The sequence below is a fragment of the Dicentrarchus labrax genome, unplaced genomic scaffold (assembly GCF_905237075.1).
Source record: "Dicentrarchus labrax unplaced genomic scaffold, dlabrax2021, whole genome shotgun sequence".
NCBI classification, from domain to species: domain Eukaryota; kingdom Metazoa; phylum Chordata; class Actinopteri; family Moronidae; genus Dicentrarchus; species Dicentrarchus labrax.
Genome location: NW_026136710.1, coordinates 21,577,350 through 21,594,472, shown reverse-complemented (window position 1 = coordinate 21,594,472; position 17,123 = coordinate 21,577,350). Strand labels below are relative to the sequence as shown.

The following is a 17,123-nucleotide window of genomic DNA, read 5'->3' as shown; positions in this document are numbered from 1 at the left end:
CAATTTCTACTAACTGAACTGAACTGGAGGGTGCTGCTTTAAAAACCGCAGAGCAGCCTACTCCTTCAACTGACCCCGCAGAGAGACTGAACCCTTTAAAACATATAATTACTTCATAAAAAGCTCAAGCAGACAATTGCAGATTTATGTAAAAAGCATGTGGTGGAGGCAGTTTGTATGCTTTCTCATGTATTATGCTACTTTTAGTCCTGCATCTTCCACCATTTTATCCTTCTTTTCCTTTCTCTGTCCTTTTTCCAGCTCTCATTCAGTCTGTTGTTTTTCTCCCTCCTTCCAATCTCCATCTCCCCCTCTCCTCTCTCTGTTATGAAATTGAAAGATGGATTGGTGTTGTTGGCATACAGCGCTGTGTGTGTGATGAATGAGAGCTGTCCACCCAGAGAGAGGGAGGGTACAGTAGTCTATACAGCACAGTATAGATTGATGTTTTCATATGGCGAGGCGGGAAATGTAGGGAAGATGGAGGGGGAGATTGAGCTTAAGGAAAGGAGGAGGGAAGGGAGGAAGGAATGAAGGACAGATGATGACAGAGGGAAGGGGGGATCTGGTTGGACAGGATAACAGAGACAAACTGTACATCAGTGTACCATCTCTGGACAATAACGCTCATAGTAAATGTCAAAATACCTCGAGTCCCTTCTGAGGCCCATTCACTGTGAACGGTGGCATTTTAAAACATTCATGAGAGCTGATTGGAGTTTTATTTTGTATTATAGAAAATTGAGCAGGGTCAGTATGTGAGATGAACTTGAAGGGTTTAAGCTATCATAAAGTGTATTTCTATCCACATTTTTTAAGAAAGCTTTCTGTGTGGAAGAGTTACATTTATATATCTGAATAAGAGCTCTTTACAGGTTTTTGACACTCATTCTCCCACTTATTCAAACCGCCAATCCTGTGATCAGTGGACTTCCTCCTGAGCCACAGTCATCCCCATGGTGGAACGTGAAAAAAACAAAAAAAGACCTATGTACCCACAAGACATGAAATAGTAGGGTAAACACAGGTGTTATCAGTGATATGAATTAAGGTTCTGTTCCATTCAGGTCAAAGAAAGTCAGGGTGCTGCTATTGTTCATGTTGGAAAGGCTCTGCTACACTAAATGGAACGGAACCTTAAACATTATCATTGGAAAAACCCTGTTTACCCTAATATTTGATGTCAAAACGGCTGTTATGAGAAGGGTATTTTGCCACAGTAGCCAAATATTGGGCTGACATCCATGAACAAAATCATTTTTTTAATGATTCTAACTTCTTGAACATTTTAGCATTAGCCACAACTTGGTCATTGGCTAGCAAAACGTGAGGACATTAGCACAGCAAAAGTAATGTGCATGCCTTCCCAAAGTACTGGAAGCTAGGTGACGTCGAGACTACTTGGAGGGCTTGTTGGCGATCTAACCGCTAATATGCTAGTTAACCAGGAACATGCTGGTGCTAGAGCGTACAGTAGCAAACTAGCCAGCTTGCTGGATTGTTACACAGGTGTAAGTTTGAATCTTGCTCTGGCCAATTACAGCACTGATGGTTAACGGCCATCTTTAATTGCATGTATGCAATGGTTGTTGACAAAATGCTACTCTTATTATTTGAGAATGTGTATCATATACCGTATGTATACAGAAGAGCACCTCTCCCTTTTTCTCTCTCAAACTGGCTCCCATTATTTCTCTTTTCGTATTGTTTTTTTTTTTCTCTCTCCTTTCTCTCGGCAGCCAGTCTGACCCGGCTCTCATCCACTAACCAAGTCCCCAACATTGATTTACCTTCACCTCTCATTTACGCTCAAACAGAGGAAGAGAAGGAGAAGGCGGGATGCAGGGCAGGTGGAGGAAAGAAAGTAGAAAGCCTGTTAGTGGTCGACTCGGCCTGGCAAACTTTAGACGTGACAAATCTGTCACTATTTCACACTCTCTACTTCCCTTCCTCCTTTATTCCTCCCTACTTCCTTCCTCTCTCACTCCCTCCCTCCCCCTCCTCCTCCCCCTGCTCTAATCACCCTCTCCGTGTTAATGTGACATGTTTACTACTCTAACCAACAGCTCATTATGGCCGGCTGAGGCTTTGTCAATAGCTATTGGTTCATTTGGGTTCGGGTCTGCCTTTAAATAAAGATGTCCAGCGTGAGAAATGGACCTGAGTCCGGACCTCTGTCACTTCCTGCTCACCAACTCAAAGGGAGGGGCTGTAAATTTGAATCTCACTCCAGCCAATTACAGCACTGATTGTTAATGGCCATCTTTAATTGTCCAGAAAAATAAATAAATAGAGGCTTCTAAATGCAAATGTGGCTATCAGATTAAACCTCCATCAACTTCCTTATAAACACCACCCCCTTCACACACACACACACACACACACACACACACACCTGCCCACCCACAGTCACTGTCACTGTCACTGCACACAGCGTGAACTTTGACCTCATGACCTCTGAGGCCTGTTCTGTGTTGGGAGGGGTCCGCTTGTTCAGTGTGTGGCGAGCACGTACACACATATTAACAATGTCAGAGGTTTGAATTTGAATAGTGACCTTCTGCCCCATGACCCCTAAATCATACTGCCCCCCCTCTCCATCCTCCCACACAGTCACCTACCAAGTTTATTTATTGATTATCAGCTTATACAAAAGTAATGTTAAGTTGATTTGCTCTTAGGAGGATAGTAATGTTTGCAAATGGCAGTCAATACTTTCTGACTTTCTGTCCCTGCCCCGGCTATGGCTCTCAGCCCCAAGCCCATGACTACTGAAGACACACATTGTTTTAAAATGACTTTTTTCATATTTCCTTTTATATGGAGCAATAATTTAAAGGTCCAGTTGTGTTGAATTTATCTAGTGGTGAAATTACAGGTCGCAACCAACTGAACATCCTGGAGCCAGTGTTTCTGTGGCGGGCAGAAACTTTGGAGCTGCACCAAACATGCACCCTGTCAGTATTGAATTAAGACACAATTACTATGGAAAAACTCTGTTTTCTGAACCTTTTTTGTGGGTCATCTTAAAATAACACACCGCTAGAGGATATTTATGATCATCGGGTATTAAACAGAATCTATCCGAATCAGGTAGAAAAAGCATAAAGCAATCGTATAACTGAGAGTGTAATTGATTTCTGTCGGTGGTCTTGACAGAATGATTGTAATAATCACTAACTGGAGGTCAAAGTTCATCACTGCTGATATTTATGTCCACTGTTTGTATGTATATTGATGTATGAAACAAAAACATTGATTGATTTTAGCTCTTACATCTTTGCTCACATCATGTTGTTCACCAGCTGAGGGTCAAAGTTCAGCACCCTATCACTGATTCAGTCACAGCAAGCTAAGAGCACACCTATTCTGCATGTTTGACTCCAACAGACATAAAATAACTGCTAACAAACGTTAGCGTCGATGTCCATCTCTTACAGTCTATGTCGCCCATAACTATGTAGCATGACGATGCTAACACAGTTAATGCTCTAACTGTCGCTGCCGGTATACATTATAACAGTCGTACCCTGCGATGCTAACATGGTTAGCCTCTAGCTATATCTTTCATAGCCCCATACATAGGCTGTGTGTGTGTGTGGATATAAACCAATAAAGCAGGGGGTTTGCCATTTAAGGCGGGCTGATGATGAAATGCCAGGAGATCCAGAAGATGAGATTAGCTGTGTGTGTCTGGAGACTGGAGGACCTTTAGAGCCACCACATGATTATAAATACTTAAAGTAAATGATCTGTTTTATATTATATGTTTCTTCATATTATGACTGTTTAGCCTTTACATTTCAAGCGAAAATGCAATCAACTGTATTGATTTCTGAATGGAGAGACAGTAGAAGAAGCAAAAGGCCTTCCTGATGCTAATGTATTGTCTGTGAGAGAAATTTAGGAAGGAAATTATAAGCCACAGAAGCAACGAGAGATTCATATGGTTTTCCAGACGTTTTCCAAAAGCCTCTCTACATCTTGATTTTCCTCTGACTTTATCTTTTTGAAGCGCTTTGAGAAGATTCTGCTAAAAGCTCTGGACCTCAGGCTTCAGTGGGTGAGACAGGCAGACAGAAAGGGTGCATGTGTGTATGCGTTTGGGGGAGGGGGGTGTTATTGAGGGATGGCGATATTTTCTGGAGTCTTAATGGTCAGTCTGTCCCCACAGAGACTGGCTCAAATGTCAGGTCAGCTATGAGGTGACCCCCATCCTCCATCCTGCTCGCTGTCTTTATCCTCTGAGTGTGTGTGTATATGTGTGTGTATATGTGTGTGTGTATGCGTGTGTATGAGTGTGTGTGCGTGCCTTGCACAAAATTTTAATCGTTTTTACCCAAACCTCATTTGAAACATTAGGGTTTATTAGTTTTTGGTTGTAAAAAGATAGATTTTTTTATTGACATTCCTTTGTTTGACATGGCTCCCATGTTTCAGATGGCGCTCTACAGTAACAGTGAAGTCCTGTAGAACTCATATGGTCATGGGTCGTCAACCAGAGTCTGTTTAAATTCTTTAAGGTGTCGAAAATGCAAATGAGCTGGTACATTCACATTGATAATGGTGTTGAATGTGCACTGTCCCCTTAGAAATTGAACGGGCAGATTTATAGCAAAAATCTAAAGTGTGAAATAAGAGACATCATGGAGGCTGATACAGCTGCACTGTGTCAGTTTTAAATGTATCTAAATGCCTTCTTCACATTTTAATTCTGTTGTGTCCTAATATTATTAACGGCTGCAACAAAAAGAGAGAAAGAAATTCTGAAATAAGAGCTGATTAAGTCGTAGCATTGTTGGAGGTTCGACCTCCACATCGAGCTCCTGTCATTTTCAGATACCCCCTCCCCCCGACTCTATTCTACTTTACTCTGATTTTACCGTTTCTACTGTTTTGCAGGTAAAGCACTGACCTTCCTGCTGCTGCAGCCCCCCAGCCCCAAACTGCCTCCCCACAGCACCATCCGCCGCACCGCCATCGATCTGATTGGCCGAGGCTTCACCGTCTGGGAGCCGTACATGGACGTGTCGGCGGTGCTCATGGGACTGCTGGAGCTCTGTGCTGACGCCGAGAAGCAGCTGGCCAAGTGAGTCCACAAGCACACACACACACATACAAAGTCAAATGTTGCTGTTATTGATAAATGACAAACACGATCGATTTCATATCCTGAAATAGATCATTTAAAATAAACTCTGTAGCTAAATATATAAAGACAACGGTAAGAGGAGCCAAGGAAATATATATGAGAAAACAGAATTCAGCAGGTAGAAGTCAACAATCAGTTATAGCTCACTTGTAAACATATATATGTTAAGAATTTTGCTTTTAAGCTTCTATTTCCAAGAAATACCACGTCTACATGTCCACATGCCTGCTATATGTTAAAATTTAGTCATCAATAATTGGACCAAATCTAGATGTGAAAGATCTTGAGGAAATGACTTGAGACTTGACTTTAGACTGATGTGCACAATTGAAGGTGCAGTGTGTAACACTGAGGAGGATCTATGGGCACAAATGGAATATAATGTTCATAGGTTTGTTTTCATTAGTGTATAATCACCTAATCACCTTGTTTGCTCACCTAACCCCTGGTCTTTTAAGACTTGACTTGGACTTGGCCCCAAAAACCTTAAAAGCAGCTCTGGAAAAACAAAGCTTACATTGAGATTTAAGTGATACAGAACAACATAAAGACACTGTGGTTTAGTCCTCTGTCCTCAGTTTCTGCTCAGGAACTGATTGGTTGATTGATTGTTTCTGTTTGACTGTACAGTCTTCCCTCTCAGATTCCAGAGTACAGACAACAGCCTACTTATAGATACGGATGTATGCACATACAGACACACACACACACACACACACACACACACACACACACACACACACACACACACACAGAAACACTCAGGCATTATAGAGCTGACACACTGAGCTATGGAAGCTAGGTTGTAATGTGATTGCAGGACATTATGATGATGTAACGATGTCTGCGTTGCTCTGACATGTGAGTCCTCTGTCTGTGTGCATGTGTGTCTGTCTGTGTTCATGTGGTATCATGAGCTTTTTTTCTTTCTTTTGTTTGGTTTTCCCCACTAGCAGCGGCGCTTAAAGCCCTTTAGAACCCCTCTAGAACCCCTCACATATTAATGACCAGTTTACAAGCCAATCGCAGCCCAGACCGGTTTTGACATGTGCAGTATCTTGCTTGTGGTACCTTTTAAAATAAAGGAGGCTTGAAAGAACTCACTCAAAAACGCTAAAAGTTCTTGTATCTCGACTTGTATCAGTCACTGTGACTGCTCATCCATCCCGACTCTCTGAGGTAACCCTGCCAGGAGTTGGTGTTGATCACAGATGTTGACAGCAGCAGAGTCTGCTTCACTTCCATCGACATCACAGCCAGCAAAGAGGAGGTCAAAGGCCCTGGCTGTCTTCATACAGTCGTAGTGGTGGTTGTGGTTGAGTTAATGCAGTGTTTTGTATGAGTAAAGGTCAGAGGTCACAGAGAGAAGGTGATTCAGTGGCATCATCTCGTATGGTACAAAGGTGTGTGTGTGTGTGTGTGTGTGTGTGTGTGTGTGTGTGTGTGTGTGTGTGTGTGTGTGTGTGTGTGTGTGTGTGTGTGTGTGTGTGTGTGTGTGTGTGTGTGTGTGTGTGTGTGTCTTCCTCCCTGCTGAAATCTAACTGGCCAACATGAGTTGATCCTATTAAGGCTGAAACTAGAGCTGGGTGAGTCTGGTTAAATGAGTATAGATATGTCTGCTGCTGCTGTGTGTGTGTGTCACAAAAACAATGCAATTAAATTTTAGTTGAATACATTTTTAGTGGAATAGAAAGTGAAGAGAACTTGAGCTTTTCTCAAAAAAAAGTTCCATATGGTACACATTTCTGTTAAAAACAGAGTGGAAGGTTTTTTTGGCCAATCATCAGGCCTGATAGATCTTCTGTAATTCTATCTGAAATACTACAACTGTTACAAATAATGATTATGGTAGTAATGTTAAAATGAAGGATTAGTATAGAAAAAGTTGTGATAGGCTAAATTCAGTCATTAATTGAAAAAGTGGACAGACTCGTGATTAGAGTGGCTTTTTTCAAATTAATTACTTAAGATAGGTAAACATATAGTCTGTCATTTCTGCCACTAGGGAGTCTCTCTCATCAACACAATAACAAAACGCATGACCTTTGTTGGAAACATTTGGGATAATGTAAGTACACAATGCAACTACATATAGAACACAGCTCTGGAACATTAAGACCCAAGCATGGTAGGAATTTCCAGAAGTTGTACTAAATGAAGGGCCAGTTGGGAGCCGAAAGCACCGACTGTCACAAGCGGAGCCAAATGATCTGCCTCACAAAATAGAGCCGGAACTACCATCAGTTAATCGTAATGATCAGGCGGGAGTCAGAGATGAGTCACACTGATTTATTCGGAAGATACATTCAAATGAAAAGAGAACACAAGTTAACACGTACAGACACAAGAAGGTTAAAGGTGTGTTCAGACAGAACACAGAGCTCGTTTTAGATGCATCACGACTGCGCACAGAGTCGATGGGAAGACACAAGTGTGCGCACATAGACTTAATATCACTGCAGATGGCACAAATTAAGGCCAAGATCTGTCTGCGCCAGTTTAAACTCGCTTTTCCTGCTTTCTTCACACACACACACACACACACACACACACACACACACACACACACACACACACACACAGAGAAACACCAATATAGTTTATGACCATGTATAATTAATAATGTGATGTCTGCGGGTGTGCCTCCTGGTGTTGTTGAAGTAAACAGCACGAGGGCTGATCAATGAGACACAATAATCAGATCAGCACACTACAATACAGAGGGAGAGACTACATTAATACACACACACACACACACACACACACACACACACACACACACACACACACACACACAGTCTGTTTCAGTATTCCTTCACTGGTGAGTTTATACTGTAAGAAAAAGAGATAGAGTGTGAAGAATTTAATTCATCACTGAAGGGAGTGTGCGCGCGCACACACACACACACACACACACACACACACACACACACACACACATATTACAGAGGGTGTATTTCCATGCAGCTGACTTGCAGTGAGGCTCTTTGTCCCTGAAACACCCAACCAGTCGTCAATACACTCCTTGCAGAGCTGCGTGTGTGTGATAATCCCCCTTCAATAGGCAGAAATTTGAAAAAGCTCCTGGTGTTGAAGAGTTTTTATACTTTCAGATACACAAGCTAGAAAAAAATATACAATACCCCTTTACCAACCCGCACTTTGTGTGTGTGTTACACCTCCAACATAGACCCTCTCCGACATGCATACCTTGTTTTGTAAATGTGGCAGCAGATATACATGTCAACCTCATGTAATACATGTTGCAACATTCCTGTAAGACTCACAACACGAACATAAGTCTGAATTGAATCCATCACATTAATGTAAACACTGCAGCCTTCATTCCTAATAATAAAGCATCCAACTATAAAATCACTGTAACAAATTTATAACTTAGTTAAAAAAACATAGTTTTTCATGAATTATGCACAAAAAAGTCAAACTAGCTTCATACACCACACAACAGTGAATGAGCCAGTTTTGAGTTATTGAGGAGATTCTTCTAATGTCTGAGCAGTCTTGACAAAAATCTGAGGAAATACCGGAAGTAAACAAGTCGCCATTACTGCGGTGACGTCTCCCTACAATAGGTGCACATTTAAATGCAAGCTCTCCTAAGAAGTGTACACTTTTCTACTTTTCCCATTACTTTCTTTGTAACGTTGCTTTTACAATGATCTCTAGGAAATCAGGAAGAAGCTGTGCAGTTAACTTTGGACCATACTCTTTACATAGATTCCCTGAACATGGAGAGGACCAAGATGTTCATGTGCCAGGGGATTATTTAAAACATGATTGTATTTACTATTACAACTTGCCACTGCAGTAATGGCAGTGGTGCTAGATGGAAGAACACACAAACCGATTGCTGGATTTATTTTTTTTAAATAAAAGGTACAAGGTCAACAAACAGCATTCAAAAATAATAAGGTGTTTGTGGTAGTAAATGTCGACTGAACGCAAAACATGTTGCTCATGCCAATGTTAATACAATACCCTTCATCATTTTATGTATTTAAATTGTATTCAAATTAGATTTTTTTTGTATTTAAACTAGGTTTTGACATAGGCGCCCTCTAAAAGACCTCAATATTAGGTTATCTCTAATTAATACACAGTGAACCTGGAGCCTTAGGGCCTCTGTGGGTCTTGGCCCTGGGCATTTTGCTGGTTTTGCCTGGTTGGTAATCCTGCCTTGATGTCAACTGTGTGGAATAGTCAGGAAAACCCTTAAAGGTCCAGTGTGTAACATTTAGGAGGATCTATTGGCAGAAATGGAATATAATATAATGGTATGGGTTCATTAGTGTATAATCACCTGAAAATAAGAATCATTGTTTTTACCTTAGACTGAGCCCGCAGACACTGTTGGCTGCCTTCCAAGGACGTTTCACAACCATTCTTATTCTAAGGTGATCATAAACTAATGAAAAAATACTTGTGAATATTATATTCATTTCTGCCAATAGATAGGACTTGTAATGCGTAGACATGAGATTGACATTGATCGTCTCACCTCAAAAAGTTCAAAGGATTCTTTAAGTCACAGATTATGGGCCATCTTGATTAAGGATTTTTGCAAATTGTAAATGTAGATAAAACATGTAGGTTAAAACATACTTCATGTCATAACCGAAATTAACCAAAACAAGGGGTGGAATTTTTGAATAAGCCCTCTGAGACTTTCAAAACCTCTGACTTCCAATAAATCTGTGAATCAAGAGTGTAACCTCATCAAATGTCCTACAGTGAACTATAATTTCAAGGCTTCTTGCTGACCTGTCGATGTTTCCCACTCTGCTCTCACTTGATCAGAGTGTGATGTGTTGGTAGTCGCGACCGCAGAGATAAATGCATGTTGTAATATGTGTGTGCGATATGGAGAATATAGTATTTATTTGACATGCAGGGATAAATACATCTATTTACATTGTGTTTTGGTCTGTGTGTGTTTTTGAAAGGTTGCATTTGTCATGCAGAGGTAAATCAATGTTGGTAACCTGTGTGTATGTGTCATACAGCGATAAGTACATGTTGTTGTCACCATGGATGTTGACTCATGAACACAACAGGATGTTTCAACACCGAAAAACACCATTGGAAAACTACAAGTCACTTCTATGAAAGAAAACGACCTAGTGTTGTCTGATTTGTGTTTGGGTCCCGATTATGGTCAGATCTGGCATGAAATGCAGTTTACGGTCTTTATTAGACAATGACAATGTTTTATTAAATAATAAGAGAAGATAACATTAGAAACTCGGGGTATCCCTGGACAAGTATAATCAGCCGCTCCTCCATCTTTAGATTGGCCAACCGATGTTGTTACGTCCTTGTACAAAAAAGCATTTTCAAAGTTGACATTTTTCCATCCTCTAGAATCAAAATTATGAATTTGCACGTTGAAAAGACGAGACATTTCTAAATGCAAAGCTGTTGCTGTCCCCTCATTCTCCTCCATAGTGAAACATTCTGGAGATACAGCGAATCACTTTGTAATACGGAGAGAGATTTTTTTCCATTGAAAATGGATGAGCAACGTTAGATTATTTGATTCCACACTTCTGTATGTCATCACCATGTCACCGCCCTAAAGTCTTGGATTGGTTCTGCAATGCAGGTTTACGTTAAACTCTCTAATTGTTTCCACCCAGTTTCAGCAAAGAAAGCTGTGAGATTGTGCTCTGTTGAGCGAAACGTTTAGAGACTGACTTGTGAGTCGACGTTACATGCAGGTTTTCATGCTTTCTTTGACTTCAACAGACTGCATTGTGCAGTTGATTTCGAATCCGCCACAGTGCTTACCACAGCCTTGGAGAGCAACGGCAACTCCTGCAAGGACTAACTTGGATGAGAATGTACACAGTTATTGTTGCGGTTGCAGTTACTCAGTTCAGAAACTCACTGAGAAAACCTGTTCGACAATAATACCCCTATTAGACAAACACATCAATGTATATCAAACCTTAGACAATAGCTTCAAAACAATTGGTCAAGTAGACCCACATTATATGTGCGTCTTTGTTTAAAGTGATGTAAATGAGCACACCAGTCAGAACGCTGTTTCTGAAAGCAGTCAGTAACCCAATCTGTCATTAAACCAGTCTGTAAACCTGTTGGTTAGTAAACCGCCCAGTTACCCAGTCGGCAACTCGGTGCGTAAACCAGTCAGTCACACACACTGTCTTGGTTTCTTGCAGCAGCGACTCTCATGTGACTGAGGTTATTCACCCCTACCTCACACACAAAAATCAATACTTCCAATCCTCAGCGTGTGTGTTTGTGTGTGTGTGTGTGTGTGTGTGTGTGTGTGTGTGTGTGTGTGTGTGTGTGTGTGTGTGTGTGTGTGTGTGTGTGTGTGTGTGTGTGTGTGTGTGTGTGTGTGTGTGTGTGTGTGTGTGTGTGTGTGTGTGTGTGTGTGTGTGTGTGTGAGACTCAGTATTGACTCGATAATGTCAGCGTGATACCATGTTGCCAGGTTCACACACACTGAGCCCTGTGTGTGAATGTGTGTATGTATGTATATATGCAATGTATGTATGTGTGTGTGTTTTTCTTGTCAGCTCCACATACTGTAAATTCAGTTGAATGATTTCAGTCTGAACTCATAATCCTGTTAACTTTATTTAGTTTAATACCCTTTTTGTTTTACTTTTTATTTTCTGAGAAAGGACTAAGTTTGAGTTTTTATTTTGTTTTACTTTTTGTTTGTGTGTCATTTGTATTTGGCACGGCACAGCTAAGCAACACACAACTTAAAGCTGCAGTAGGTAACTTCTATAAAATAACGTTTTGTCATATCCTGACAGTAGTACATTACAGTAGTACAAATTATCTCCTGAATATGCAGCTCCGCTCTGCTTTACAGAAAAAAGTGAGTTTCAGCTCATTGTTTAGCTGTCCGGCTGAAACTTTACTGTTTTGGTTCACTCTCTGTGTGTGTGTGTGTGTGTGTGTGTGTGTGTGTGTGTGTGTGTGTGTGTGTGTGTGTGTGTGTGTGTGTGTGTGTGTGTGTGTGTGTGTGCGTGTGCGTGTGCGTGTGTATCTTCTCCTACAACAGTAATAATAATCCAGATTATTTCATTACATGTTCTAAACGTTGGCTATTAACCTCCGTGGTTCTCAGTACAATTAGCTCCCTGCGCTCCTGCTGCCTTATATCAACATCATGACTGTTTCCAATTACAGCCACCCCTCTAAATGAAATTAAACATTTCAATATAGCTGATATATTGCCAATATATTACCAGTATTAATTACAGGTTTTGTAGCTGTGATCTGTAATCAGAGGAGATGAATCGTGCAGCTCGGCCGTCCGTCCACCCATTACTCCCTCCCTCTCCCTCGCCGTCTCCCTCCCTCTCCCCCTCCCTCTCTCTTTCTCTCCCCTGAGTCGTTTCTTAACAAGGTGGCCTCTCTCGCCCCCTCTCTCTTTCTCTCTCTCTAACACACACACACACAGACACTCACAGGGGTGTGTGGCCAGCTGTTAGGGTGTGTGTGTCTAATTCCTGTTGCATTGTGGGAGTCCATTATGCCGTCGTCTGGTGAATGGCTCCCATTGACTCGGCCTTGACATTATAAGCTGTCCGCTAATCTCTTCACTCCATATATTAGTAAGGCTCGATCTCTTCGCCTCTCTCCTCTGTTTTATCTCATTTTCTGTCTCTGCCTCTTTAGATCATTATAAAAATGTCTCTTTAAAGGATAGGTCTGGTGAAGTTCTGTATTTTTCTTATTGTCAACAAATCAAATGGTTAGGCCCAAACCAATAATGAATGTATAATGAATGTATGTACTAACTAGTACTGTGTACTGTGTACTGTGTGTGTGTGTGTGTGTGTGTGTCAAACCTGATGTATCTCATTTCTCTGAGCTCCATTGTTGTCCAAAAACTATTAAAAGCACACCAGTAAGCCACACTGTTGCACTGGGTGACATGTCCCTTCATTATCATGAACACACACATTGTAGTGTATTTGGACTCAATCCCATACACACCATCCTGCTGCCCCAAATACTCACTAGAGCACCAAATGTGGATTAACCCCAGTCCAGTGTGTAACATTGAGGAGAATCTATTGTCAGAAATGGAATATAATATTCATAGGTATGTTTTTATTAGTGTATAATCACGAGATTATAGGAATCGTTTTGTTTTCGTTACCTTAGAATGAGCCATTGTTATCTACAGACGCTGCTGGTCCCCTTCCGTGGAGGACGCCATGTTGAACCACCATGTTTGTACTAGGGATGGAGAGATTCACCGATTGAATCGGTGGTCCGAGACAGACTTTACGATGCGAGTGCACCGGTAGCTTCAGTGTGCATCGGATACAACGTGCAATGTATCTTTCTTTGCGTGTCTGCATCGGTAAAACCCATGATTACATTGATTATTACATAGTTTATCTCCTCTGCACCCGTGTTTTCGAGGCGCCTTAAATGCACCATCACTATCTTTTTGCGCGGCGTCGCAGACACAGTTAGTTAGTAAATAGAAAAAATGGAGGGAAGCGACACAACAGGTGAAGAGGAGATATTAAGCGTACCTTGGAAGACACACAACTCCAAAGTTTGAAAAGAAAGACCTCTAGTTGATATACAGTGGGTACGGAAAGTATTCAGACCCCTTTAAATGTTTCACTCTTTGGTTCATTGCAGCCATTTGCTAAAATCAAAAAAGTTCATTTTATTTCTCATTAATGTACACTCAGCACCCCATCTTGACAGAAAAAAACAGAAATGTAGAAATTTTTGCAAATTTATTAAAAAAGAAAAACTGAAATATCACATGGTCATGTACCTCATGTACCTCAGTGTGAGTGATGCTGTGGCTGTCAGTCAATAGTTTAATTTTTTACATTTACATTTGTAAGCAGTTGCAATTGTTTATTTTTGTTTAACTGTTATATTGTTATATAAATCTCAATGATTTCTGCTCTCACTGCTCAGTTAGCCAACTAGAAGAGTGTCAGCTCAAGCACATCAGTCTGGCAGGCAGTAGTATGGGCATTGCACTATGATGAAGTTATTTGCACAATGCACATTGTTGATGTTGGGAAGTTTTATAAGTGTTTTGTAAAACATTGTGAAATTACAGACAGAGAACACTATTAGTAAAAGGACCTGAGAAAAGGTTTGTTTTGTTTTTTTTATGAAGAGGCCAAAAAGAAATTGCCCGAATACAATACATTTAGTATTGTATAAGTAGAGAATGAGATTAAAAACACATGTAATGAAAAAAATATTTTTTGTTTAGGATTTAGTGTTTATTAGGAATAAAACAATCCTCTGTCTGTACCATATTGAATTGCATCTTCTTTTTAAGTTGGATTTATTGGTTTTCTTTATAGAAAACAGTCAAGTATCAAATACATTAGAAACCAGATGTGGGCTTGTAAATTCTTTGTATTGTGTTGAATCGCTTTGAATCGCATCACGAATTGTATCGAACCGATTCGCATTGTATAAAGTCGTTGTCAAATCATTAATGAATTGCATCGCATTGTGAACAGAGGTGAATCGTATCGCATCGTATCGGCAGGGGGCTCCACTGTATCGTTAATGTATCGTATCACTGGCAGTGTATCGAGATGTGTATTGAATCGACCTCAGTGGTGGGGATTCACATCCCTAGTTTGTACAGTACGGACAAACCAAACTCTGGCTCTATAGAAGGCCTTTTGCATTTTTTGTGAGTTTCACACCGACTGTAGTTTCTCCTACACGCTTGGAACAGCAGAGTGAAGCAAGGGGGTTTCAGTCTTATACGCCACAAAATCCTACACACTGGTCCTTTAAGTCGTCATTACTGTATTTCAGTATATGTATTGTTACTGTTTAACATTTTTAAATAGCATCACTTTTTGTGAAGGGTGCATGAGGACTTGTTGGGGACTTGAAACACAAAGTTTGGGACTTGGACTTGACTGGGGACTTCTTAGACTGGACTTCACAATGAGTTTGTCCTGCCTCTGCTCTTTACTCTCTGTTTGCTATAAACTACAGTGCAGTACAGTCATTTTAGGAAATGACTGGACTTTTGTGAGCTGTAAACATTTATATCTTCAGTAGGAACCAATGGGACTCATGATCTTGGTATTTCTAACATTAAATGTGACTTCTTTTAACTCTTATTGCACTGCCTTCCCTGGTTTTATATGATTGTAGTTTTTATTCTGTTGTTTTGGCACTTGAATGAACCCTCCACTACTCTCTCTCTCTCTCTCTCTCTCTCTCTCTCTCTCTCTCTCTCTCTCTCTCTCTCTCTCTCTCTCTCTCTCTCTCTCTCTCTACAGTATAACCATGGGTTTGCCCCTCAACCCGCCGGCTGACTCAGCTCGCTCATCCCGCCACGCCCTCTCTCTTATCGCTACTGCCCGCCCACCAGCCTTCATCACCACCATTGCAAGAGAGGTGAGACTGAACATTTCACAGACATGTAAACAAAATATCAGCGGCCTCAACGTGTTCTATATATATATAATGTGCAATATCTTTAATGCAGTGAGCAATAATTAAAAAACGAAGTAATGCATTGTTTTAATTTTGCAAAGTGAGAAACTTTGCTGTTTTTCTCAGGCTATAGTCACCATGTTTCTAGATTGAGAAAAAAAGACCGCAATTTAGATCATGGATCGTGATTTCTAATAGATTGTGATTATATTATTTTTTGGCCAGATCACCCAACTCTACTTAGAAGCACATTAAGAAGGGATCTAATATCTAATATAGCCAATATAAACAGAAGGAAAAACTTTCATTGTACATTGACTGTGGACAGACTTGAGAAATTGTTTGCCTATCCTTTTAGTTAGACTGTATTTTTATGTTAGCAAAATTCTTGTACAGTCAGTTAATATTTAAGAACTCTTTTCAGTTAAGACAGTAGTTTTCTTGAAAAAACATATTTATATTTCTTAAACTAAGGTGTCATATTGGCCGTAATATTGAAAAAGTTCAAACAACACCCGACATTTGGTTTGATTGCTAATAGTAGCATGCATGTATACACTCTATAAAACCACACGCACCCACCCAACATAGGAACTTGTTAATTAATTTAATGGTCTCAAATGCAGTATGTTAATCATGTCATGTCTTTCATATATTCTTCCTCCAGCAATAACACATTTATGTTTTCCAGGTTCATCGGCACAACGCAGCTCAGGCAAACTCTCAGTCGCAGCAGAACGTTCACACCACCACTCTGGCCAGAGCCAAGACTGAGATACTGCGAGTGATTGACATCCTGATAGAGAAGATGCCTGGAGACGTTGTGGATCTGCTGGTCGAGGTAAACATTATTACATATCAGATGATATATTACCACTCATGAAGATGGCAGTCCACACAATCTAAGTAAAGACTTGTGTTTGGCTTTATAAGACTGTTACCCACATTTCTGAAAAATGTTACATTTTCATAGCTACTATACAAAATAAAAGAAACAAAACAACCATTATGGTAGATATCATAACCTCCTACTATTGCTCTTCTTCTCCCTTTTTTTCAGGTGATGGATATCATCATGTACTGTATTGAAGGTTCTCTAGTGAAAAAGAAAGGACTGCAGGAGTGCTTCCCTGCTATTTGCAAGTAAGTGTGTGTGTGTGTGTGTGTGTGTGTGTGTGTGTGTGTGTGTGTGTGTGTGTGTGTGTGTGTGTGTGTGTGTGTGTGTGTGTGTGTGTGTGTGTGTGTGTGTGTTTTAACAAGCCCCTAACATTTCCTTATAAGGGCAGTGGTGGGCGAACTGGGGAAGAATTATGGAAAGTTAACCTCTGGGAGCTGATGTCAAAGGTCAGAGGTCAACTCACAGGTACAGATATCAGCCTCAGGGCATGTGGCTGAACCATCTCAATCATTGTGTGTGTGTGTGTGAGAGTGAGAGAGTGAGTGAATATATTAATGTGTATTTGTGTCTTTTCTGTCTCTTCTTGGCTTGGAAATAACAGTTGGTGTGGGT

The 17,123-nt window shown here is 40.6% G+C and overlaps 1 protein-coding gene across 3 annotated transcripts in view; it reads left to right on the top strand.

Moving 5' to 3' along the window:
* The window catches only part of LOC127370229 (WD repeat-containing protein 7), a 119,607-nt gene that overhangs the window by 82,118 nt on the left and 20,366 nt on the right, over positions 1-17,123 (top strand). For all 3 annotated transcript variants that reach the window (XM_051412088.1, XM_051412089.1, XM_051412087.1), the window contains 4 exons: positions 4,903-5,089; positions 15,457-15,574; positions 16,305-16,454; positions 16,674-16,756. In XM_051412088.1, coding sequence (XP_051268048.1) covers positions 4,903-5,089; positions 15,457-15,574; positions 16,305-16,454; positions 16,674-16,756 — 538 coding nt within the window. The remainder of the gene's footprint in view (positions 1-4,902; positions 5,090-15,456; positions 15,575-16,304; positions 16,455-16,673; positions 16,757-17,123) is intronic.